Source organism: Alnus glutinosa, chromosome 11 (assembly GCF_958979055.1).
Source record: "Alnus glutinosa chromosome 11, dhAlnGlut1.1, whole genome shotgun sequence".
Classification (NCBI taxonomy): domain Eukaryota; kingdom Viridiplantae; phylum Streptophyta; class Magnoliopsida; order Fagales; family Betulaceae; genus Alnus; species Alnus glutinosa.
Genome location: NC_084896.1, coordinates 10,558,100 through 10,583,078, shown reverse-complemented (window position 1 = coordinate 10,583,078; position 24,979 = coordinate 10,558,100). Strand labels below are relative to the sequence as shown.

At 39.5% G+C, this 24,979-nt stretch overlaps 1 protein-coding gene across 1 annotated transcript in view; it reads left to right on the top strand.

Moving 5' to 3' along the window:
* The window catches only part of LOC133881664 (DExH-box ATP-dependent RNA helicase DExH9), a 33,985-nt gene extending 9,691 nt beyond the window's left edge, over nt 1-24,294 (top strand). Inside the window, exons 6-14 of the mRNA XM_062320655.1 lie at nt 1,157-1,267; nt 10,145-10,395; nt 13,048-13,171; nt 14,941-15,223; nt 15,304-15,458; nt 15,863-16,012; nt 16,096-16,328; nt 22,753-23,017; nt 23,720-24,294. Of these exons, the coding sequence (XP_062176639.1) occupies nt 1,157-1,267; nt 10,145-10,395; nt 13,048-13,171; nt 14,941-15,223; nt 15,304-15,458; nt 15,863-16,012; nt 16,096-16,328; nt 22,753-23,017; nt 23,720-23,998 (1,851 nt within the window). The 3' untranslated portion in view covers nt 23,999-24,294. The remainder of the gene's footprint in view (nt 1-1,156; nt 1,268-10,144; nt 10,396-13,047; nt 13,172-14,940; nt 15,224-15,303; nt 15,459-15,862; nt 16,013-16,095; nt 16,329-22,752; nt 23,018-23,719) is intronic.
* The last annotated feature ends 685 nt before the right edge of the window (nt 24,295-24,979 follow it).

Below are 24,979 nucleotides of genomic sequence, written 5' to 3'. Positions count from 1 at the left end.
TTGAATGCTGGTAGAATTGCCGACTTCTTAGAAGTGATATATTTTTTGAACTTATTTTACTTCAGTTTGTTCGATCCACATGCACTCTCTCTCTCTCTCTCTCTCTCTCTCTTGTACACACATATCATATGCTCGCACACATGAAATACCCCCTTGTTTATATAGTGGCCATGTCTCAGTTGCCTTGCTTGCTATTTCATGGTAGACAAGTGGAGTTTTGATTAATTGAAATGCAGTGAGACCTTACATTGTTTCTAGCAAAGGCACAAGTGGAAATAATTTGAAGACTCTCATTGGTTGGGTTTGGATGAAGGTGGCTACTTGTTAGAAAATGGCTTATCTAAATTTAACAAGCACAATCAGATTTGAGTGACATGATGTGCCCCTTCTATGATATAGATGTAATGAGGTGGGGCATTTGTTTCAGAACTGTGTTTTCTATCAGTTTGCCATTGATATTACCGGAACAGGTAAGGATTTATGAGATGTAACATATATCTTAAAAAACCCCAAATGACTTTGCACCTTTTAGAAGGGAACACGGAACACCTTCCCTATTTTGGATAAAAAAGAAAAGAAAAGATTCAGATAATCCTATTTGGAATTGGAATATTACGATAATCAATTTAATTTTTTACTGATAGGAGTCTTGTCAAATTTGAGTTATTATTATTATTATTATTATTTTTAAACCGGCAAGTTACCAATGCATCTGGTGGGTCTTAAAACCATGACTTGACCCCTCTCATTCTTATGGGGAAGGAATTGGGCTTTGAGCTGGAGCTCATTGGCTTGCTGTACCTTTTTCATTTGATTTATTTCTTCCATACATCTTATTCTAAAAAGTTTTCATTGTTATATTTGATTAGTTTTTGTGGTGAAAGGGGATACTTCTGTGAAATTCTGTTCAAAGCGAGGATTGAATGTGCCAAGAATCTGGTTCACTATGGTTTAGTGGTATCAAGTATCATGGCATTATCTATTATGTTTTCCACCGACTGCTATTGCATTGTATTACTATTGCGTCGATTGCTGTACACTGGTTGAGCTTGTGAACTCAGCTTTTAGGTCTAGTTTTTTATGCTGATATGATCATGCATATAGCTTTTATTGTTTTAAATTGGTTATCATGCTTTTGAATGTTGCTTTTGCACAGGTTTCAAATATTTTACCTCTCTTGAAACGTGGAGTAGGTGTACATCATTCTGGTTTGCTTCCCATTTTGAAGGAAGTTATTGAGATACTATTTCAAGAAGGGTTGATCAAGGTTAGGAGCAAATTATATTTTGATTATAATTCTGTTATGCGTATCTTTTGGGACTTAATGAGTTATTAAAGCATTTTTGTGCTATTCACCTGAGAGTCCTGACTATATTTTTGCTATTTGAATCCAAAAATGCAAAACACTCTTGAATTGCAGTGACCTGTGTTTTTGGTAAACAATTGCTTGAGTCTGGTCACTGCTGCTCCCTTTGTGAGGAGCCACCTCTTCTCCCAAAGTTACGGGCTGCGAGCCACATTATTTGAAGTTTTGATCATGCACCATGCTTTTAGTCCACCTAAACCCTGTGCCTGTTTTTTTCTTTCTTTTCCAATTTTTTGCTATTAGATTGTTCAAAGACTAATAAGGAGTTATCTTTATTTGGTTTTTTGCCACACCTTTTTGGAGAGTAAATGATGATTCCCTTAGGAACCTTTGGTTTTTTTCCTGGGCAAGTGAAATTTAATTAGAAAGAGAAAGAGAAATACAAAAGGAGGGAGTGGGGCACCTTTACAAAGACCCGAATACAATTCTTATAGTGCAAAATACAACCTAACAATATTTGGGAATGGGCCAAATAAATGACCTGCCTAATAGATTCTTTGCTCACAATTTGAGAAAGAGGCCGTTGGAGCAACGATTAAGGCAGTCTAGTGGATGGGCTATCTGGAGAGAAGCCTACTGCAATTGCAAGGGAGCTTGGAAGCCACAACAGGGAGGATAAGGTAGCCACAGAAATAACGGGACCAAGGTCTTCTCTTCATAGCCCTCTTCTTTTCTTTAGTGACCAATAGCTCTCAGCCGAGGAATTGGTGATGGAATGGGCCTTAGACCTGTGCTACCCGAGGGAATTGGATCCTTGAAATGGAGGGGAGCCGGTTCACGGCTGGGATTGTCTTAAAAAGATCTAAGGATAAAAATTTGCCACGTTATTTAAAAGGTAGTTAATGGAATCTAAAAGAAAACGTTCAACGTTATCGTCAAATCCCCTCTTCTTCCATCCCCATGTCTGCTATAGAATTTGATCCGACGATGATGGTGAAGGCAATGGAATTGGAGAAAGAGTTGTAGTTCATGGGTTGTTCTATTCTGTAAGTGTAGTACATGGGTCGTTCTCCTCATTTCTTCATTTCGCCCCAACCATTCTCCCCAGTAATTGTTGACCGGGGTTAATCCATTCTTATCTGTAAGTGTCACAGCTGTTTTCCTTGTTTGCTCCCTTCTCTCTCTTTCTCACCCCCTCTTCTTCATTTTCCCAGTTTCTTTTTTTTTTTCCCAGCTTTGGAGCCTTAAAAACCAACATGGTCTTTGTGTCTCTTCTCCATTTTTCCCTTTCTTTTTTGGCTGCTGAACGTATGTGTGGTCTTTTGAGGAGATAATGGGTGGGGGTGTTGATTATGTGAGACTGTATAAGGAAAATAGAAGAGAATGGTTGGGGCGAGCTGGAATTGAACCTTAAGCTCTCTAATTCTTAGGTATCTCTCTCAATGATTTTGTATTCCCCTTCCCTTGTTCACATACGCCCTTTGGTTTGGTTATATTATGCATAATAGCATCTGAATTCTGATTCAATGTTTGCTGTGCAACCGCCCAGGACCTTTTTTTTTGGGGGGAATAAAAAAATGTGAGAAATGGGTTATGAGATTAGCAAGAGAAAGAGACTTGGAAGAAAGTTCTGAAAGATTTGGTTTCTACAATGAAAACTCCCGCACCAAACAGAGAAAATAAACAAAATCAACCCGTTCAATGATTTGGAAGTGAAGAAATGAGGAGAAATTTAGAACGACCCATGAACTACAACCCTTTCCCCAATTCCATCGCCTTCGCCATCATCTTCAGATTTGATTCAAGCTTATCTTCTCGTAGACGTGGGATGGTTTGGTTTGGAATTTTGACGTTTTCTTTTAGATGCCGTTAACTAGCTTTTAAATGACGTGGCAAATTTATAATCTTAGATCTTTTTAAGACAATCTAGGCCATGAACCGGCTCCTCTCCATTTCAAAACGAAATGGAGAGGATCTGATTCCCTACCCGAGAGCCCAAAGTTTAATGCGCAATAACCCATAATTGGTTTCTGAAGTGTGGCCCGAGTTATGTTTCTTGAGTTGTCTCTCATTCTCGGGCATAAGGTCTTTTTGGATCCTTAGTGGGTTGGTGTTATTCTTTCCCTCGAATGGAATCTCGCCAGGATATAATTTGATGATGTTTCGTGTTTCTAGGTTGGGGATATAGTGCCAATAGCTATGGTGAGTATGGCCACTACCTCGCTGGTGGATGGGTCTTCTCAACCGGTGACAGGCCGAGGGTTTTGTTCCATTTGTTGTAAATCCCCCATGTCCTTTTGCTTGCTCAGTTTTGTTACTACTGGATGTCGACATTAATCTTTTCCCTTCGGTTGCTTCCTCTAGTAGGGCTCTCTCTTGGTCAGAGGTTCAAGATGGGTCTAGCTATACACCCAATAGGGATAAGTTTAATTTTTATGAGCGTGCCATCTTACGTGGGCTTGAGCCCACCTATTCAGTTACTGTCGTTTTCTCTTCCCGAATAGAGAGTGCCCATAGATGCACTAGTGTTGTTCCCATTAATGCACCTCTTAAATTGTCAACCCCCCTTGCGAGTAGAGATGAGAACTCAGCATGGGTTTAGAGACACGTGTATGGTTTAGAAAACGTTTTGGAGATTTCCTATGAATGTTTTGAACGGGAGGCTTTAGAGGACTTCTCTGCGATGGAATCTAGTCGTAAAGGTAACAAGGGTACTTTGGGTTCCATCAAAAAGAGACAAGGAGCAGGGTTAAAGGAGTTCGGAAACTTCTCAATCTATCTAGCTCAGTGAATAATGAATCCAAAAGGAACCCACTCAAACTCTGTCCTTACTCTTGGTATCGTGGTGAGGCTTCTACCCCTTTATGAATCTGAAAATTAGTAGTTGGAATGTTAGAGGTCTTAACGTCTTAGGGAAAAGGTGCAACATTAGCAATATTTTTGAAAAAATGGAAGCCTGACATAGCGTTTTTCCAAGAAACAAAAATGAAGTGGATTTCTTCCGGTATTGTTCGAGGCTTCTGGGGTGGATCCTTCTCATTTTGCCAACCTCAGGAACCTTTGGTGGTATTAATTTTAATGTGGGATAAATGGGTAATGGAATGAATTGAAGAGGTGTGTGAAAATTCTCTCTCTTGCAAATTCAAATTTGTTGGACCAATTCATTTGGAACTTTTTAGGAGTCTATGGTCTCAATGTAGATTCTTAAAAGTAGTTTCTGTGGGAGGACTTGTCAAGGGGTTTCATTTGGTGGGAAGTTACTTGGTGCATCGGGAGAGACTTCAATGTTACTTTCTTCCCGAACAAAAGGGGTGGGGCGATTTGATTAACCTATGCCATGTGGGAATTCTCAGAATTTATCTTAGAGTAGAGGTTGATGGATATTCCTTTGGTGGGAGGTTTCTTTACTTGGTCTAACAACCAAGACCCTCCTTTTTCGAGGATTGATAGATTTCTAGTGTCTCCAAATTGGGAAGAGCATTTCCCAAATCTTATTCAGCATCAGCTTCCCCGACCCATATTTGACCATTTTCCCATATTGCTTGATAGCAGAGGTATGTCTAGAGGTTCGTGATCATTTAAATTCGAGAACATGTAGCTGAAGGCAGAAGGTTTTGTAAACATGGCGAAAAAGTTGTGGGACTCCTATCAGTTCATTGGTGCCCCCTATTCTGTTTTTGCTAATAAGTTAAAGCGGCTGAAGCTTGACTTAAAATGTTGGAGCAATGAGGTCTTCAGATGCAGAGGGAAAGTAGAAGTCTTTACTGGAGGAGATTCAATCTTTGGATAATTTAGAAGAGGAGAGAATCCTTGTAGAAGAGGAGAGAGTTAGGAGGGCTAAGGTGAAGGCAGATTTAGAGAATGTTGCCATTATGCAAGAAGTTAGTTGGAGGCAGAAGTCTAGGGTAACCTGGTTAAAAGAAGGGGATCACAATACGAGATGTTTTCACTACCTGGCCAATTCTCATTGGAGGAACTACTTTATCTCTAGTCTTTGTATTGAAGGTACTATTACCTCCAAACAAGGGGTGATCATTGATACAATCACTCAGTTTTCTTTCTTCTTTTTCTTCTTCTTTTTTTAATTTTTATTTATTTTTAATTTTATAATACAGTCACTATGTGTTACTAGAATCTCTATGGAAATTGCTCATTGGTGCCCCCAAATCAGATGGTTTGGAGTTTCTTTCTTTAGACTCTACATAAGCGGTTTGGTTGCAGAGACCGTTTCAAGAGGAGGAAGTTCTTTTGGCATTGCTAAGTATGGATGGTGACAAAGCGCCAGGCCCAAACGGCTTGACAATTGCTTTCATTTTGTTTTATTGGGCTATAGTGAAGGATGATCTAATGCGCATCTTCCATAAGAAGAACTTCAATGCCACTTTTGTCGCTCTCATCCCTAAGAAGATTGGGCAGTTGGAAGTAAAGGATTTCAGACCTATCAGCATGATGGGGAGTGTTTATAAAATAATGGTGAAATTACTTGCCACTAGAATGAAACAAGTGTTTGGAACACTCATATCGAACAGTCAGAATGCCTTTACAGAGGGAAGACAAATTCTAGACTCAGTTCTTATAGCTAATGAGTGTCTTGACAGCAGGTTGAAGTCGGGAATTCTTGGCTTTATTTGATGCGGAGCATCGTCCAGAGGCTCCAGTCTCTACTCCTAAGTTTAAAGGGTGTCGTGAAGTGAAGAACCTAGAGTGCACAATTAATTATGAAGTTAGGAGTTTTGGTTCTAGTCGGGGCAAGGCAAGAGAGCCTTTGATGCGATGTTTCAGTCTCTGGGTTTTGTGGGCTAGTTTTGTAGTGGTCTTTGGGTTTCCTCATGTTTTTGGGTTTTTCGGGTGTTTTTCCTCCCTCCTCTCTCTCTCCTGTTTTGGTTTTTTCTTTGTATACTTCCTGTATGCTCAGGGGGACCTTTTTCGTTTTTTATAAAATTCTCTACTTACAAAAAAGAAGAAGCTTATGATCATGTCAACTGGAGTTCGTCTCCTATTTCTTGGGGTGTTTTGGATTTGGCACTAAATGGAGGAAATGGATACCTTGAATCTCTATGACTCGGTTATCTATCTTGATTAATGGTAGTCCACACGGTTTCTTTGGTGGTTCTCAGGCATTTGTTAAGGGGACCCTTTTTTTTTTTTTTTTTGATAAGTAATTGCAATTTATAAAAAAGCGCAGAGGGGTGCAACCCTTATACATGGGAAGTATACAAGAGAACCTCTAAAAGGGACGAACAGAGAATAATTTTAAAAAGTCTACATAAGTAAAAACATTCAAACTATAATGCGACACTATCCAAATATAGCGGTGAGTCTAAGTTTCACTTGGTGAATTGGAAGACTATCTACTCCTTAGTTCCTAGTGGAGGTTTGGGAGTTAAAAATCTCATACTATTCAATAACGCTCTGCTTGGTAAATGACTAAGGAGGTTTGTGCAAAAGGAGAATTCCTTATGGAGATAGGTGATTGCTAAGAAATATGGGGTTTAGAGAGGGAGTTGGTGTTCAAAGGAAGCTTGAAGGCTTTATGGAGTGTGTCTTTGAACGAAATATTAGAGATGGCTCGGTGTATTTCTCCAACCTTGTCTCCTTAAAGGTTGGTAATGGATCCCTCATTTGCTTTTGGCATGATGTGTGGTGTGGAGAAGTGACTCTTATGTCTTCATTACCTTATTTGATAGCTCGTGATTAAGAGACCTTGGTGTTGGATTACTTGGATTCCTCCAACTCTTGTATCCAATTGAATCCAAGTTTCATTAGGGAAGCGCAAGATTGGGAGCTGAAATCTTTTGACTCTTTCCTTAATTTGTTATATTCCTCGAAAACCCATCCAGGGAGGTGAATGGAACGTTGTGGACCCCGGCTAGTAATCACGATTTTGAAGTGAAAAGCTATTTCAAAACTTCGCATATTGGAGATTTAGAAGGTTAAGGTCCCGTCCGCATTGCTTTTTTCTTATGGATGATAGCTTTGGGTAGAATCCTTATAGTTGATAATTTTGGAAGGCAAAAATATATTAAAAAGAGCGTAAGGCGCTCCTAAGTACACATGTAATATACACAGGAATAACCAAACCAACCCCAAAAAAGAAAGAAAACCAACAAACCCGTTAGACCCTAAAACCCAAGACCCACATGAGGCACTCAACACTACATCAAGTGAGCTTTCCCTTTCCAACGCCGAAAGGGTGCACTTGCATCGCTGTAGTTAATGGAGCTTTTCAAGTTCAACAATTCCCTCATACGTTTGGTCTTTTGGCGCAACCATAGTTTTCCGATGAAACTCCTCATCAATGGCATCCAGGATTGCCAAGGACGGATCCTCACCCTCCAATGCCGACACCAAGACGGAATCTACTGAGACCGACTAAGCTGAAACACACCCACCGGCGAAAGCAGACCTAGCTCCTTGGCATGCTATGAAGGTAGATGCTTCCTTTGGAAGAGTGTGTGGTAGATTCAGGTTCCTTCGATGGAGGCTTTTTTTCCGTGGTCGGTAGCCTTAGGCAAGAAACTTACTGTAGATAATAATCTCAGGAAGAGGAATATCATCAGTGTGGACAGATGTTGCTTGTGCAAGAGAGATAGAGAATCAGTGGACCACCTTCTTCTTCACTGCGATGTGGTTTCCACTCTGTAGAATACCCTTTTTACTCGATTTGGTATGTCTTGGGTTATGCCTAGAAGAGTTATCGACTTGTTTGCCTGTTGGTAGAAGGCTGGAAGGCCGATGAGTGCTGGGATTTGGAAGATGATGCCAATTTGCATTTTTTGGTGTGTTTGGAAGGAAAGAAATCTTTAGATGTTTCGAGGATTTAGAGAGTTCCATGGAAGATATTTTGGTTTCGTTTTTTCATACTTTGTATCTTTGGACAATGGCTTTTTTGTCCCCACTGTTGATTAGTTTTGCCGATTTTCTTGTCCCTTTTATTTTTTTTTTATTCCTAGTTATGTGTTTCCTTTTATATACTTTCAGTGTACTTAGGGGCGCCTTACACTTTCAATAGGACTAAATTTACTTATATAAACAACTTGAGAAGACCCACTCTGCTGGACTTTGAAAACCATGGTCTCAAATGACGACAGGGCTTTGACTGTCGATGGTGAAGAAACAAGCCTCGCCTTAGGACCTACTACATCTTCAGGCAAGAAAACAAACCCAGGATCCAAAAAACCCTAGGACCTGCTCCGGGTCCCAAACCAAGGCCAGAACCCATTTTCTCACAAACTAGTTTGGGCTTAGATGCGAACTGGCCCAGACGAAACCCTTTAAAACCCACTATGGGTCAATGATCCAGCCCATAACCAACCACCCGACCCACTTCGGCCTTAATTCGATTGCACAACTTTCTCTACGCAAACTCTAGAATCTTCTTTTGCGAGTGATTGACGAGAGTACCCTTCATCTTCTTCACCTTCTTCATTGACCCAGAGCTCTCTGCTGAACCAGCCTCTTGCCTCTTCATATTCTTCTCCATCTTAGAACAATCCTTCGCCAATCTCAAATTCTCACCTCTTTGCTCCCATTTGAAACAAGCTGCCACGGGAAACAGATCAAGGAGACCCAAAATCGGCTTCTTTAACCCACTAGAGTTTGCGGGAGAACTGATTGTAGCCTGCACCACTTCAGCGAAGGAGCGCCTAGACGAAGAAGCCTTCGCGCCTGCTCCCACTTGCTTCACCGCCGATGAATTCTCAACAGAACCCTGCAACTCAGACTTGGCTTGAAAAGGCACCAACTGACACAACTCTCCCACAAACTGATGCCATCCCCACCCTCCATGACTCTCGGGAAGCCAGATGATACCTTTCCGACCACCTTCTGCAAAAATCGCCACCTCCAGATAACGGCTGGCCTTATTACCGCCCCCACGAACCATTAGCACCTTCTCAACTTCACGGTAAGACTCGGCAAAGTCTTCTATACTCGGAGACTTTAACACCTCTTAAACTGTATCCACTAGCCAAACGGAGCATTGGACACCCAAGAACACGTACCCAACAAAATCTTTCCTCCTTTCCTCCAAATGAAATTCTGCCTTATCTTCACGCACCGAAAAGAATTTTTTTTTTTGCTTCCACAGAGAAACGCCGTTCCATATCAGCACCGCATGATAGCTCTGCGTGCAACCCTGCTCCACCACCAGCTGGAAACCAGCACCAACCTCGCTCAGGACTGAATAGACAAAACCAAACCGGAAAGAACAACAAAAAACAGAGAGCTATGCGAAAACCCAACGCTATCTAAGCTTCTAAGTAGTGTGAGAGAACAGAACCCTAGCAGGACGTGCCTTCACGCGCCACCGCTGGGGTGAGTGAGACGGAAAAAAAAAAGGAAGGAAAGTTTCTCTAGAAGACAAATTGTGCATGAGGAGACTAATCACCTTTTCATTCATCAAAGAAAGAAGGAGAAGAAAATGAGGAAGGGGAGGGAGGAGACCTAGCGCAATTCCCTTCTTCCTTGTCAGCGCTGGGGGGGGAGAAGGCTTTTGAGTTGGGGGGGAGGGGGAGAGCGCTTACAGAAATGAGTGGTTATTATAGTATAGTCGAGTCAAAACTCTTAGGTTTAAACTTTTGACTCCTGGAGAAACTAATTGACTTTTTTGTTTTTGTTTTATGGTTTTGCGTATTCATTCTTAAACTTAATTTTTGGGGTTTTTGTTAAATGATGTTATTTGCTTTCTTCTCTATTTGTACTCAATTTCTGGTATTACTAAAGTTCTTCTGGACCTTTGAGTGGCAAATTTCTTGAGGTTTTCTATTTTTATTACTTTTGCATGATGTATCTGTTATTCATTTGAAGTACCACAAAGATTGATGCATTCTCCTTCAGTGTTTGTTTGCCACAGAGACCTTCAGCATAGGTTTGAATATGCCTGCGAAAACTGTTGTATTTACAAATGTCCGTAAATTTGATGGGGATAAGTTCAGATGGATATCCAGTGGAGAGTATATACAGATGAGTGGGCGTGCTGGTCGTCGAGGTATTGATAAACGTGGAATATGCATCCTTATGGTAGATGAGAAACTGGAACCTTCTACTGCTAAAATGATGCTTAAAGGAAATGCTGATTGTTTGAACAGGTACGTGTGGTGTTCTTCAGATGAACTGTATGTTCTAAAGAAGTCAATCTATGTGACATCAGGACCCAACCATTAGCTAGCATTTTAGATCCAGGCAATTTTTTTATTTTTTATTTTTTTATTTTTTCATTTTTAATATGTAAATCAATATCATTAAAAAATCGCAGAGGGACGAATCCTTAGTACATAAGAAATATACAAGAGATACCCCTAATTTGGAGAAAAAGATGAACAAAACCTCAAAAAATCTGCAAAATTAGAAACAAGCAAGCTTATGATGTGCGGATATCCTAGTATATAAAGTGTTGAACATGATCTTTCGTAGCTCTAACACCGAAGTCTTAACATCTTCAAAGCTCCGAGCCCTACCTTAAATCCCCAGCTCACCAACAAATCGTTCACCCATCTAGGCATAACCCAATCAACACCAAATAGATTAAGAATAGAGCTCCATAACTCTCTTGCTACTTCATAATGAATCAACAAGTGATCAATAGACTCTCCACTCTTCTTGCACATGCAACAACACTCCACCACCACAACATTCATTTTTTCTCAAATTATCTAGCGTTAATATTTTTCCTAAAGCTGCTGTCCACACAAAAAACACCACTCCACCAGGCAAATCAAATGACATGAGATATTTCGCAATGAAGGGTTTAATTATAGAAAAACTAGCATTTCGATTTTTTGGTGGATAAATTGTTCTTTTAGTAATTTTCTCTTTTTGTTTAACATAGAAACCCTAGTGTGAGATCCTAAGGAACCTCAGGTTTGATGCTTATCTTCTCCATGTTATTCTTATTTGTCCTTTTACTTCCCAACCAATTTTCAATCAAATTACAACATACACAAATCTCAATTTGTTCGATCTTTTCCTAAAATCAAAGTCATTAAAACTAAATCCACATATTGATTAAATACACTTCCAACAAACCCGAAAAGCCAAAATATTGCTTTTGGGTTTCTGTTCACAGTCCAGAACAACAACCCAAGATCTTGTTTCACCTCCAAGCCAAATCCTTTTTCTTACTCTGTTAGAAACCCTAAATTCCTTCACTTTTAGCAACCTTTTTCCCCCATACATGTATAGTCTAGCTCTCCCAATGCCAAAGAACCCCGGTGCCAGAGAAAATTCCAGCAACCCTAGATTTTGTTTCCTACCACTTTTAGCCTTCAAGGTTCAACCTTTATAAGCCCAAATCAACTTTTCGAGCCTTCAAAACTATTCCTTTGTATTTTCTTCCAACGTCTTATCACCTAAACCCTTGGAGCAAATAACGTAAAACTCACTTCATGTGAATCCGTTTTCTGCTCCAATTTGGTTTAAAACCAAGGTTAATTTGCTTACATCTCTTTTTTGCATGGCACACAACAGCTTCTTTTATTTTTTAGTGATCCTGCATTTGACGTGTTGAGAAGTGAAGTTGATTTGTCCACTGGAATTTTTGTAGGAATAGAACGCTGGTGCTGGATGGAGAAACATTTTTTTAGGATTTGTTTTAGCGAAAATATTGAACTTGTCCTATTTGGTTTGGGCTTTCATCAATGAACTTCTTGGGCTTCTAATTTTATCAATTAGATTCGTGAGATTTGAGGTGGTATCAAATAGGTTTTTCTGTCCCTATTATGTTTAATATTTCTAATAGATTGCATGTGAAATTCCTCTTGTAACCCTAAAAAAATTTACCAAAAAATGGGTGGCTCCACCTGCTTTGCGCAGGGGGTGAGGCATCTCCAACCCTGCCATGTAAGGAGGGGTGGAGCGTCTCCTCCCCTTGTTGACACAGGGTGGCTGGGGTGTTGTCTCCACTCCTGTGCCTCTTTTTTTTTTTTTTCCCTTTTTTTTTCCTCTCTCTCTCTCTCTCTCTCTCTCTCTCTCTCTCTCTCTCTATAGTAGGACCTATTTGAAAAGGGTTCAAATTAGAGATTTAATTACTAAAATTAGAAACCCAATGAGTGAGTTAGTGGATAGAAACCCAAACCACAAGGGGTTATTTTGATATTGTTTATTTATTATATTGTTGGCATTCAATTCTGAATTTTATTTCCCGTCTATGCCTCTAGAAGTTAGGAATTATATAGTTTGATTGTAACCTAAGTGATCAAGAAATCAAAAAGCTTTCTTCCATTTCCCCCCATCTGACTTTGTGTTTTGGTCTTTTATATATTACAATTCTAGCTGCCTCCTAGGCTTAGTCTTTGTTTATTGGTAGCATAACATCCCCTTTTTTTTTGTGGGGAGTGTGCGTGTGGCTTTTAAAGAATTTTGTTGAAAAGCACAAATTGATGCCCAAAATTAAAATAATAAGTTTTAATTAGAATTACTAGAAATTAAGGAGTCTAAGCCCAAAATAATTCTGATGTAACTCAGAAGTGCCTATACTTGTAGTATGAAGTAGGTCCATCATGCATATAGCCTGAATAAATTTTACCGGAAGTGGATTTTAAGTCATATTTGTTGTTGAAATTGACTATAAAGATGTATCTATTGAACAATTTTAAAACCAGAATTGGTGGATGCGAGGCACTAAAAACAAAGGAGAAATGAGGAAAGGAATTAAATATTAGTTTTGCAGTTATTCTTTTGATTATAAATCTCATTTCATTTTGTCAGATTGCTTTTGCTGACTACCATTCCTTGCATTGCAGTGCCTTCCATTTAAGTTACAACATGATTTTGAATCAAATGCGCTGTGAAGATGGAGATCCTGAGAATTTGCTCCGTAATTCATTCTATCAATTCCAAGCCGACCGTGCCATTCCTAGTTTTGAGGTTAGTTAACATTGGCAGTGGACTGATTTCAATTGGCCTTTTTCTATACAAAAGATGCTTGTTATTCATTTAGATTATGAACTGGTTCTGAAAATTTAATGAGGGAAAAATACAAAATCAGTCCTTTTGATTGGCCTATATTACAAATTTTTCCCTGCGGTATAAAATATAATTCAGAAGTCCTTGGGGTAAGCCAACATAACAATTTAATCTCTGCAATCAAATTCCGTGAAAACGCTTGACGAATTTGTTAGTGTGCCACGTTAGCACTAATAGAATGATGACAAATATCACTCTTTTTTTTTTTAAAAAAATATAAATATAAAAACTTAAAATATTATTATTATTATTATTTAAAAAAAGAAAGAAAAAAAAAAAGGAGGAAAGGCGAAAAAGCCACCCCCTTTGGGAAGGGGGGTCGCGGGGCACCCCAGAGAATCACCGTAGTTAGTGAGAATCAAGGTTTCACATGACAAATCGGAAGTAAGTGGAACGTGGGGATTTAAGTGATGTTTAAAAATGGGATTTGTGATGACCATACGAAGAACTGGAGGCTCTGGTGGCAATTTTACAAACAAATCCAATTTATTTGGGATGACCCCCTTCTTGCATTTCGAAAACAGAGAGCAAACCCAGGAAATTTTACACAATAATAACCAAAACCCAGTAGCCAAACTTAAATACCTTCTGTAACTCTGGTTTTCATGTTCTATTTTCAAAATAAAAAACCCATCAAAAGATTCCAAGCTCTGGTGCTTTTGTTCTCTGCATCCTTGACAAAATGGTGCGTTAAGCTCTTTATGCAGGAACAATGAGAATAACTTCCTTCAAAACTTCAATACCTTCTTGTTTGGGTACTAGGATTTGGTTACTACTGTGTAAAATTTTCGAGGTTTGCTATTTGTTTTCAAGATGGGGGTGGCCTATTGCTTGCTCTGTGGGTGGCCCGCGAGCCACACAAGATGGCGCCCCCAACCACCTCTGGGGGTGGCTCGAAGGCCACCCCCTCCCCCAAGTCGCCACCCCATTTCCCCTTTCCCCTTTATTTATTTTTTTTTGGTTTTTTTTTTAATTTTTTAATTTTAAATATTTTTTTTTTATTAAGAGTGACACGTCATTATTTTATTGGTGCTGACGTGTCACACTAACAAAATCCGTCAGGTGTTTTGACAGAATTTGATTGCTGATGTGGCCTACCCCGAGGACCTCTGAATCATTTTTTATGTTGCAGGGAGTGATTTGTTATTTAGGTCAGCTAAGGGGACTGATTTTGCATTTATCCCGTTTAATAAACAATTCAAAATTGATCACTTTGGTAAAGATTCATGTGTTGTGAGCAACTTAGCACGTAAAAAGTTTTAATTTTTCAAATTCTTTTTAACGGGGTAAACATATATCCTGTTTGAAGAATCTTTGTTTTTTTATCTATGTTTCTGCTGCTGTGATCCTATTTACAACAGTCACATACTCTCTCATTGATAGCTTTCCCATAACAGAAGTGCAACTGAGGATTTTAGGTGCAAGAGTCTAATTTTTTCTTTTTTCCGAATTTCCTCTTTAAATAGACCGAATGAGAATATTAGATAATTCTAAGATGAGATAGTTGTACAAGAATTCACTTACAGAGTAAAAAGAATTCGCTTATAAAATAACAAAATCTTTATCTAGATTTTATTTTTTGAAACAAGAAATTAATCTAATTACTGATACTGATTAATCCAAGAGAGAGAAAACTAAAAACATCACTCTCATTAATGTTGTATTTGCAGAAACAAATAAAGGATCTTGAAGAAGAGAGGGATTCTATTATAATTGAAGAAGAAGATAGTTTGAAGAATTATTATGATCTGCTACAGCAGTACAAGAGCTTGAAGAAGGATGTTCGTGATATTATATTTTCTCCAAAGTACTGCTTACCTTTCCTTCAGGCTGGAAGGCTTGTGTGTATTCAATGCACTAGGACAGAAGAAGTTTCCCCATCTTTCTCTATCGAGGACCAGGTCACATGGGGAGTGATATTAAATTTTCAAAGAGTGAAAAGTGCATCTGAAGGTGAGAACTGTCAGTAGTTTCACATTAAACATCCTCATTTCCCTTCTAATTCAAGTTCATGATTTGATTATTCGATCTAGATGATGCAAGTAGAAAGCCCGAAGACGCAGACTACACAGTGGATGTTCTTACAAGATGCGTAGTGAGCAAGGATGGAATTGCCAAGAAAACCATTAAGATTGTTCAATTGAAAGAACCTGGAGAACCTCTTGTTGTTTCTATCCCCATCTCTCAGGCAAAGTCCCTTTTTCTATTCTGTTGTCCCATATTGTCAATCTACAACTTATTCTTTCTTTAGTTATAAAACAGGAATATCATGAACTGAACTTGTGGTTTTCCAAAAATGTTATTTGACTGTTGAAATGAATAGCTTTTCAAATCTATTGACTCAATGATTCGTTTGAATGGTTGGTCTTTCTTAAATGTAGAATAAGTATGTAGTTTGTTTAGAAATGAATTAAATTGATTTATTTTCTCCTCTGTCCACTCTTTCAACCGGTGTGTTTTCAGAGAGATGGATTTGCTGATCAATAATATTCTACTTTGATGCCATTTTATTTTTTATTTTTTATAACTTGCTTCACTTCCATGGATCATCACTCATTGAAGAATTTACTGGCTCTCTGATATCATGAACAGATTATTAATTTAAGTAGTAATCGGATGGTCATACCAAAGGATCTTTTGCCTTTGGAAATTCGAGAAAACACATTGAAGAAGGTTTCTGAAGGACTTTCTAGATTTCCTGAAAAAGGGTCACACCTTCTAAATCCAGAAGAAGATTTCAAGGTATATAACTCTAAATTCATTTTCCACAGTCACAGACACATTTATATGTCATATGAATTATGACCCTGATTTATTATTTTCAGATTCAAAGTAGCTCATACAAAAAAGCAGCTCGTAGAATAGAGGCTCTAGAGAGCCTTTTTGACAAGCATGAAGTTGCTAAATCTCCCCTTATTGAGCAAAAGCTCAAAGCTTTTCACATGAAGCAAGAATTGACAGCCAAGATCAAGTTGCTTAAGAAGACAGTACGATCTTCCACTACATTGGCTTTTAAAGATGAATTCAAGGCAAGAAAAAGGGTTCTTCGGAGGCTAGGGTAATGGAGCTCTTCTTTATTACTTGACTTTACTTCTTGCTTCCACACCATTTATCCCAATTTGTTAGCTGCTTGATTTATAAACTATATGACGTGACATCAGTTCTGGTACCAGGAGTTCCCCCCTAAACCATTTTTTCTCAGACATTCTGGTATTATGTTCTTTAGTTTGGTAATTTTTTTTTTTTGGAACCATAAAGAGGCGATAATCTTTGGGTTGGGCGGTCGGAAAGGTTTCATCATCATCCCTGAGGGTCGTGGAGGGTGGGGGTGGCAGAAATTCTCCGGCGAGTTGAGTAAGGTTGTTGACTTCCTCTCCGCTACGGTGGGTAGCGGGCTAGGTTCCTCGTCTTCATCGACCAAGAAGGATGCGAAGGTTTTAAGGCCGAGCTTGGGTTTGGCTTCAAAGTGGACGGGACCGTCCTTTGCGGAGGTGTTGTGCTTGGTTCCAACCATTGTTGTGTAAAAGTTGCCCTTCATGGGGGGTCTTCGTTCCGGGTTGAGGGCTTCGTCGGAGGAGCCGGGTGCTCTTGTTCCCCTCCCGGCGTCGACTCATGATGAGCAAGTCCTAAGCTTGGCGGTGGGTTGCATCGATTTGGAGTCTCGTCCACCTGATCCATTCGTTAAAGACCGGTCTCTTGATTCGCTGGGCAAGAAGCCTCCCCCATGTTCAAATTCGAAATTTGAGCGTTCAATGATGCGCACGTGGAGCAAGCTGGTCAACGGTTTGAAAATGGTCTTCGGTCGGGCTTTTAGGAAATTTTTGGGCCGGCTTGTCAGGTTTGGCCTAGGTCGAAAACGTTCTGGTTTTCACTTGGCCCGACTCCTGCCAAAACCTAAAGCATGTCCGTTGACCAAACCAGGGGCGTCTCCTTCTCCGGCGCCGTCTCGGCCGGAGCCCTCGTCGTCGGCAGTTCCAGGGGCACTTCTGGTTGCATCGTCTTCTTTTGGGTTCTCTCTGGTTCGTCCTCCTCCAAGGGTTTTGGAGGCTCTTTCGTCGGGGGAGGGTCTAGCAGCTCCAGGGGCGTCTCTTGCCCTTGCGGCGCCGTCTTTTCGGCCAGAGCCCTTGTCACGGGCAATTCCAGGGGCTTTTCCGGTCTGGTCTTCCTCTTTAGGGGGAGGGACTAGCAGCTTGGAGGTGGATCCTAGCCGGGTTATTGCCTCTAAGCCTTTCGTTGCTTTTCTGGTAGTCTCTCAACTCACGGCCTCTCCTTCCTCTGGAGCGACTGAGTTGGGGGAGAAGCTGTGCTCTTCTGTCCCCGTGGTCTCGAAGCCTTTTCAGAGTTATATCAAGAAGGCGGGGGTTCTCAGGGAAGGGGTTTCGTTTAAGTGGAACGATGTGCTACTTTCAGATTCCCTAAAAGCCTTGAAAATGGTTGCTGACTTAGCTGTTAATAAGGTTTTGGTTGCAGAGCCTCCAGCGAAAAAGGTTGTTGAGCCTCCAGTGAAGAAGGGCATTCTCAGAAAGGGGTTTTTCAACCCTCGCCCAGATATTCCAGCCACTCCCACTTCGCCTCAGAAGGTCTTCGATGGAGGGATAGTCGGGCCTTCCTCCCCTCCTAGAGGTTGCTCCATTTCTTCACCCGTTGAGGGTAATGGATTCTCCCAATCTTGGAATTGGCCGATCGGTTTTGACCATAACGGAGAGATTGTGGTTTGGGAGGAGGACGTTGATCTTTGGGATGTTTTGCCTTTGGATTGGGCGTCAAAGGGTGCTTTTGGGGAGGAGGTGTTGGCAATTCGGGATGCCATGAAAGAAGAATTTCAGCGTGACAAGATATCGCGCCAAAAGTCCAAAGGCAAGAGGGAGCTTCTGAATCTGCATAGCTCTATCAACTATGGCGACGCTAAACCTTCCACTAGGTGTAGGACAGGAAAGGACCTTATGTTGTAGAGTTGTATGCTTTGGTTGGTTTGTGGGCCATTCCTCGGGCTTTTGGTTTTTGCTTGGGATCTCTTGAGGGTTGTTGTTCGTGGGTTTTTCCCTCTGTTTTTTGGGTTTGCTTGTATTTCGGGTTTAAGGTTTGGGGGGTTTTTTCATGTTTTTTGGGTGGGGGCTTCTTCTGTAGTTTGGGTTTTATGGGGGTTTCGTCTGGATGTTGGGTTTTATGGGGGCTTTGGGTGTTGAGTGCGTAAGTCCTTGTGGGTTTTCTTTCTGTGGGCTAGCTAGGTTGTTCCCGTGTATACTTCCTGTGTACTTAGGGGCGCTTTTCGTTTTTTTAATAAAGTTTTTCTTTCTTATCAAAAAAAAAAAAAAAACAATATAGAAGAACAACATCTTCCTGGAAATATATTTATTAGTGTCTCTTTCGTTTCCTTTAGATTGTGCAATAGCCCATTCATGATGTTCCCTATCAAGGCCACGATTTTCCTGCCCAATTTTAGTTATTGTGTTTAGACATGTATTTTTGGTTGTTTTTATATTTTTAATCTTTTCTTGTGAGCCTGAGGTGGATTTATTAATAAGATTTTGACGGAACATCATTCTTTTACTAAGTTTACAGTATCATATTTTATTTATTTATTTTATATTTTGTATACTGCTTCCTTAGAACTTTGCACTAGTTAGGCTCTCAGCTTTCTTGAGGCTTGCCTCATGGTGAGGCAGGTAATAAAATCTTTTGAGGTTGTTTTTTGTGTACTTGGGACAAAATATTGCCTGCTGGAACACTACTAGGATTTAATTTTCCAATTACAATCTGATCCACCAAGTTCACCATTAAATCACGTTCACTTCTCATATGTGTCATGCATACCAAGCTTTTGATTGTTAGGGTTAGTATATATGATCAAGTAAACTCAAGTTACGTTTACTTTAAAAAACTAGGGAAAAAAGAACACTTCACTTCCTAGGTTCAGGAAGGGTTTGCCCATAAAGATGGAGCCACCCCATCATTTTGGAAGTAGGCATAAACTTACTTGTGCTTTTAACTGAAGGGGTTTTGTTACTTACCAAACCAATTTAGCAGCAAGAAGTTGCATATTCACTGGTAGGCATCCAAAGGCCAATTTGTGATGGTAAAATTACATTTGGCCATTCTTAATCCTTCAAATTTAACACTTCATACCTATATGTTCTACAGAGACGGGTTGAGCTGGCATGTCTCCATCTTCCTGTTTCATAATTAGTTTCCTTTTGGTATGCGGTTTATTTTGAATTTGAAGTTCGGATTGGCATTTTGGAATGTGTAATTGGTATTTAGAAAATGAGGATTTATGACTTGGAGCTTGAGGGAAGAACCCAGTACCTGATCTACGGTACATTTTTTTCCTTCTGCAAGAGTCAGCCACCAACTCAGTGCAGGTCAAATGATCTACAGAAGGTGAAGGTGCAGAATGTGCTTCCCATTATAATGGCTTCTGACTTAGGTCAGCATTGCAGTGATTGTGGTCGAGTGTGATTGTCCCCAAAGGGCAAGATATAATGGGCGGGTCTGATGATGGTAGAGTGAGCAGCTGTGGGTTTGACAAAAAATTGATTAATTATGGGCAGTAAGGTTGGCTATTTGGGCTGATGGTGCTGTCTACATGGCAGTGACAGCAATGAAATGGTGGGGAACGGCTCTGAATTGGATTGTTTTCGTTTGTGGGATTGTGGTGGGTTGAATTGATTTATAGAAGATGGGTTTGAAGGAGATGGTAGTTGTGGCAGCACCTACTGTGTGGATATAGTGGCACAGGCTTTGGGTTGAAGACTTGGAGGTGATGTTGTGGGTGTGAACGCAGTTGAGTTCAGTGTGAAATGTTTGCTAGTTATAAGTTTAATTGGTCACCATTAAGTAGGGATGTCCATGGGCCAGGTGACTTGATGGCCAGCCTAGCCTGAAAATATTAGGGCCTAGGCTAGGGTAAGAGGCTAGGAGCCTGAGGATGTGTGAAAGCAATTAGAAAAGAGGCAGCTATGTTGCGGGGTTGAAGGTTAAGGGGTTTGTGACAGCAGCAGGTGAAGGAGGAAAATACATTGCTGGATACCGGGCCAGGGCAGTGAGACATGCTAGCAATGCTAGGGAGGTTGGTGACGCAAATCCCATCAGTTTCAGTGGGACTAGGTGACAAGAAACATCAATGTTGGGGACGTGGAGGGTAACTTCTCTAGCATCTCTTTTAGTTTCTTATTTGGCTATGCAAAAGGCTAATATGCATGCATTCCAGATGATATCATAGCACACCACTGTACCATTCCATTTGACTTTCCTTGGTTTTTCTTTGTGTGTTGCCTATTTTTCTTCGAAGAACGTGCTGTGTATGGGATGGGCCCCCTCTTGTGTTCCTCCGTAGTGCTGGGCCTGCTGATAGATTTCAGTGGGCTTGGGCCAACTCACAACTCTAGTGCTGGCTTGGTCTGAACCTTGCCTGGCATGGCCCATGAACCCCCTACTTCTGAGGCAGGTGTGGCAATCAAATGGGTATTGGAGTGTTTGGCACCTATGATGGAGGTTGAGGCTTGTTGATGGATTTGTAGATGAACTCTGTGATAGCCTCATAGTATATCAGCCTTTTCTACTCTTTTAAAATAGTAATAGTTGATGTAAAAGACAGTGAAGACTTATAGATCATGTGCCACATGATTGATCAATAAATCATCAACTGTCTTGTGTTGCACTTTTGTCAACTCTGAAGCCATTTCAATCTTTTTTTTGATAGATAAGCAAGCGCATTTTCAATCTTGACCACGAAGATCATGAAACTGTCTTATGAAGCAAACAATCTGTGTTAAAATCATTTTTGCCTAATGGCTTTAAAACTTAAACTTTGAGTGTTATATATGTATGACATTTTTTGATCTTCAATCAACTTAAATTTTGCAATCATGATGAGCATGGAGGAACCAAAATTCAAAATCAAGGCTGAAAAGTGATCCCTATCAAGGGTGGTAATAATAGCTAGTTTTATATTTCATTAACACGCATAATTCTCTCTCGTTCTACTGCTTATTTGACTTTGTTTCATACTTCCCTTCCTATTTGATTGTTACTAATTTAAATTTTATGTTTTGTTGCTATGTTATGTTATATTACTATTTATGTATTAACTGTGGTCTTTTTATCTAATTAAGTCAAGCCTAATTAAATGTCTTTGTACGACTCCCATATTCTAATCAATGATTTTGGTTAGTTATATGCTATCATTGTTTATATATGCCCATTTTTTTATTTTTCTGTTGTGGTGTAGTTCGTCCGTTGATTTCAGTTTTAAGTTTTAGACTTAAGTGGTAATTTAACATTGTATTAAAATAAGTAGTCTTAAGTGAGTTTGAATCTTGTTTTCACTTTATAACCTCCAACATTGCAAAAAGTGAGGGCAGTGTTGGACCGATTCAAGTTAAAAATTCCATATGTTTGGCCCATTCATTGGGGGGAAGGGGAGTATGGGCCCACAAATGAGGGAGTGTTAGAATAATCATTAAATAAATTCACCCTTTGTTATCAATTTAAGCATTCGGACCGAGTCATAAGGCTCTGAAAGGAGCCTTAGGCAGTGCTTTCTTGCTCTAACTATCTCACTCCTGAACAAGTAGTGCTACTCTTACTCTTCTTTATTGAAGTGATTATTTACATACCTTCTGTGAGCATTCATCTTCTTTCTCTTTCTACGGCTTAGCAGGGTATATTAGTGGTCCAACAATACTGTGTTAAGCATATAGTCTGTTGTTTTTTTTTGCCTGGTGCTGTTGTTGCCTTTGCGTTGGGCCACGCGATTGTGTACTGTTCTGGTGCTGCTCCCCACTGGTTTTCAGTTGTATGTCTCTCCCTCCCCCCCCATCCGGCAAAAAAAAAAAAAGCCCCCTTTCTTTCTTTCTTTTTTGGATTTTTTTGATATATTTTTAAGTGATATTGTTAGCACACCACTTTGAGCTGCTTGTTTTCCCTATCTTTTCTTTTGAAGTTCGATGTACTTATGTGACTTTTAGTTGCATTCTCCTACTATTTAGATTGATGATGAATGGAGCTCTCTCTCTCTCTCTCTCTCTCTCTCTCTCTTGAATCTTTTTCTCTTATCCCAACAAAATAATGATGTCCATGATACAAGGCTTTTGCCATTTCATCTTATGTTTCACCTGTGCTTTTGGCTAACCGTTGATATTAGTACGTCTAAAATAATGGTATGATATCTTAAGGAAATAATGTATCTCTCTCTTCTCGCTGTCTGTATGTTTATGTGTGCGTGGGTTGATATATTATATACACACACACACACATTAATGTATCAATGTTCTTTGTTATTTTCCTTCACTTTTTCTATTACCTTATAATTGTTTGTCAATAAGTTTAGTATTTATTGCTTTTTCTAATATTTAACACTTTTTTTGTACAAGATAATGATGGACGCTTTTTGAGATTTTCTAAGATATTCTTTTCCATATTCACGTCAGCCTTTTTGTTAACATGCTGTACTAAAATGATTAGAGTGGATTTAATTGCAGATATGTCACAAATGACGATGTTGTGGAGTTGAAGGGGAGAGTTGCTTGTGAAATCAGTAGTGCAGACGAGTTGACCCTGACAGAGCTAATGTTCAATGGGGTTTTAAAGGAGATAACGGTGGAAGAGATGGTGTCTCTACTTTCTTGTTTTGTCTGGCAGGAGAAACTTAAAAATGCTACAAAGCCTAGGGAACAACTTGACTTGCTCTTTGCACAGCTACAAGATACAGCTCGAAAGGTTGCCAAAGTTCAGCTAGAGTGCAAGGTAATAATGGAAGTTCTTGGTATTTTTAATTGTTCTCAAGTTTAAAATAAACTTTTAACAATATTTTCACATTTGAAGGAACTTGGAACTCAATCTCAATTTAGGCTTTTTTTTTTCTTTTTTCTTTTTTCCTTTTTTTTTAGAGGGGGGGGGGGGGGGGGGGTTGTGATTCGTTCCTGTTTAAAAGTTAAGCACATTCTCAGAATTGTTTAGAAAATGGAGTAACTAACTGAAATGAAGTTTTTCCAGCGATTGCTGAGCCGTATTTTTGAAGCTACAAAATACGATTAAAACCCACCAAGATAGGTTGATAAAGGATCTGATTTGTGTCATAATATATTGATGCCTATTTTAACCTCCTTTTGATATGACAAGTGTGAAAGCTTCTATACGCAACACTTAACCGTCATAGAATAAAAACACCTTGCCACAATTAACGACTGTGGAATCTACAGCCCAATGACATCTCGTCCCTTCATAAATAACCGGCGGAGAGTGAGTTCTCGGGTTCAGTCCCAATTAATACACCTTGAAAAATGATGGCGCAGGTCAATTGATCCCATTAGACAACCTTGTGACACTTTCTGAGTGTTTTCTTGATACGTGTCTGACGTACTTGTTATTGTTTTATAGATATATTTACTTTTCAGACATCTATTACTGAATGAAATTGTTTGTTTTTCAAATCCTTGTTTATCTTAGGTCCAAATTGATGTTGAGAACTTTGTGAATTCATTTCGGCCGGATATCATGGAAGCTGTGTATGCTTGGGCGAAAGGATCGAAATTCTATGAGATAATGGAAATCACAGAGGTTTTTGAGGGCAGCTTGATCAGGGCAATTCGTAGACTGGAGGAAGTTCTTCAGCAGCTCGTACTAGCAGCAAATTCCATTGGGGAAACTGAGCTTGAGTCAAAATTTGAAGAGGCTGTTTCCAAGATCAAGCGAGATATTGTGTTTGCAGCGTCTCTGTATTTGTAGTTTTACTTGGAGAAGAAAAATTTTGTTTCTTGTTTTTGTATTATTTTATGATGCTACCTGAGGATGTAGAAGTATAGGGAGATCTCCCTGTAGCGAGAGAGATGCAAAGGGGATTAGTGGAACTTCAGGGCTGCAGGGTCGGTGGCAATTTTTGATGAACTTTAATTTTTTTTTTTTTTTTTTTTTTTTTTTTTTTTTTTTTTTTTTGTTCTAGGAAATAGTTGGCAGCTCGAAAGGAAGATGTATTATATACAAAATGTAATTCATAAGAAAATGGTAGAGTGATTTTTAGATTTCTCTCTCTCTCTCTCTCTCTCTCTCTCTCTCTCTCTCTCTCTCTCTCTCTCTCTCTCTAATAATATATATATATATATATATATATATATATATATATATATATATATTATATATCTCATCACACTGAATCTCTCTAGGATGCATCAAACTAAAAACGTTACCTATAAACTGCTGAAAACTCAGGTAGTGTAGAAACAATACCAATAAATTGCAGAGTTTTCCTTTAAAGTGCAAACAATATCTATCTGTACACTTAAAAGATGTAGGATTTGTGTGTTTTTTGCACTGATATTTTCCGATGGCAATGTTGTTCTACCACGGCTATCAAATGACAATTGGAATGGAACTCCCCTTTGTGTTTGATCTGTTATCTCTTGCAAAATTGGGAAATTGTTAGAGGGTCCTCGGCTGAAGCCGAAGACTCTCAGACGCTTGAGTTAGCACTTTCGGGTGATTTTTCTAGTTATAGAAAATTGGGACTCTCTTTACCTTCTTTGTGTCTTTTCCTTTATGTAGTAGCTGAAAATATGAAGCAGAGATGGATCCCGCACCTCGCCATGATTGGATGCCACATGCCATCGAGGAGACGGTCTCCGTATTGTGCAAATAAAGCTTTGGACGGGCTCGAGGCCTAATGTCATGGATGCTTTCTCTTACGTTTTGTAGCTCGAGGGAAGGCGATTT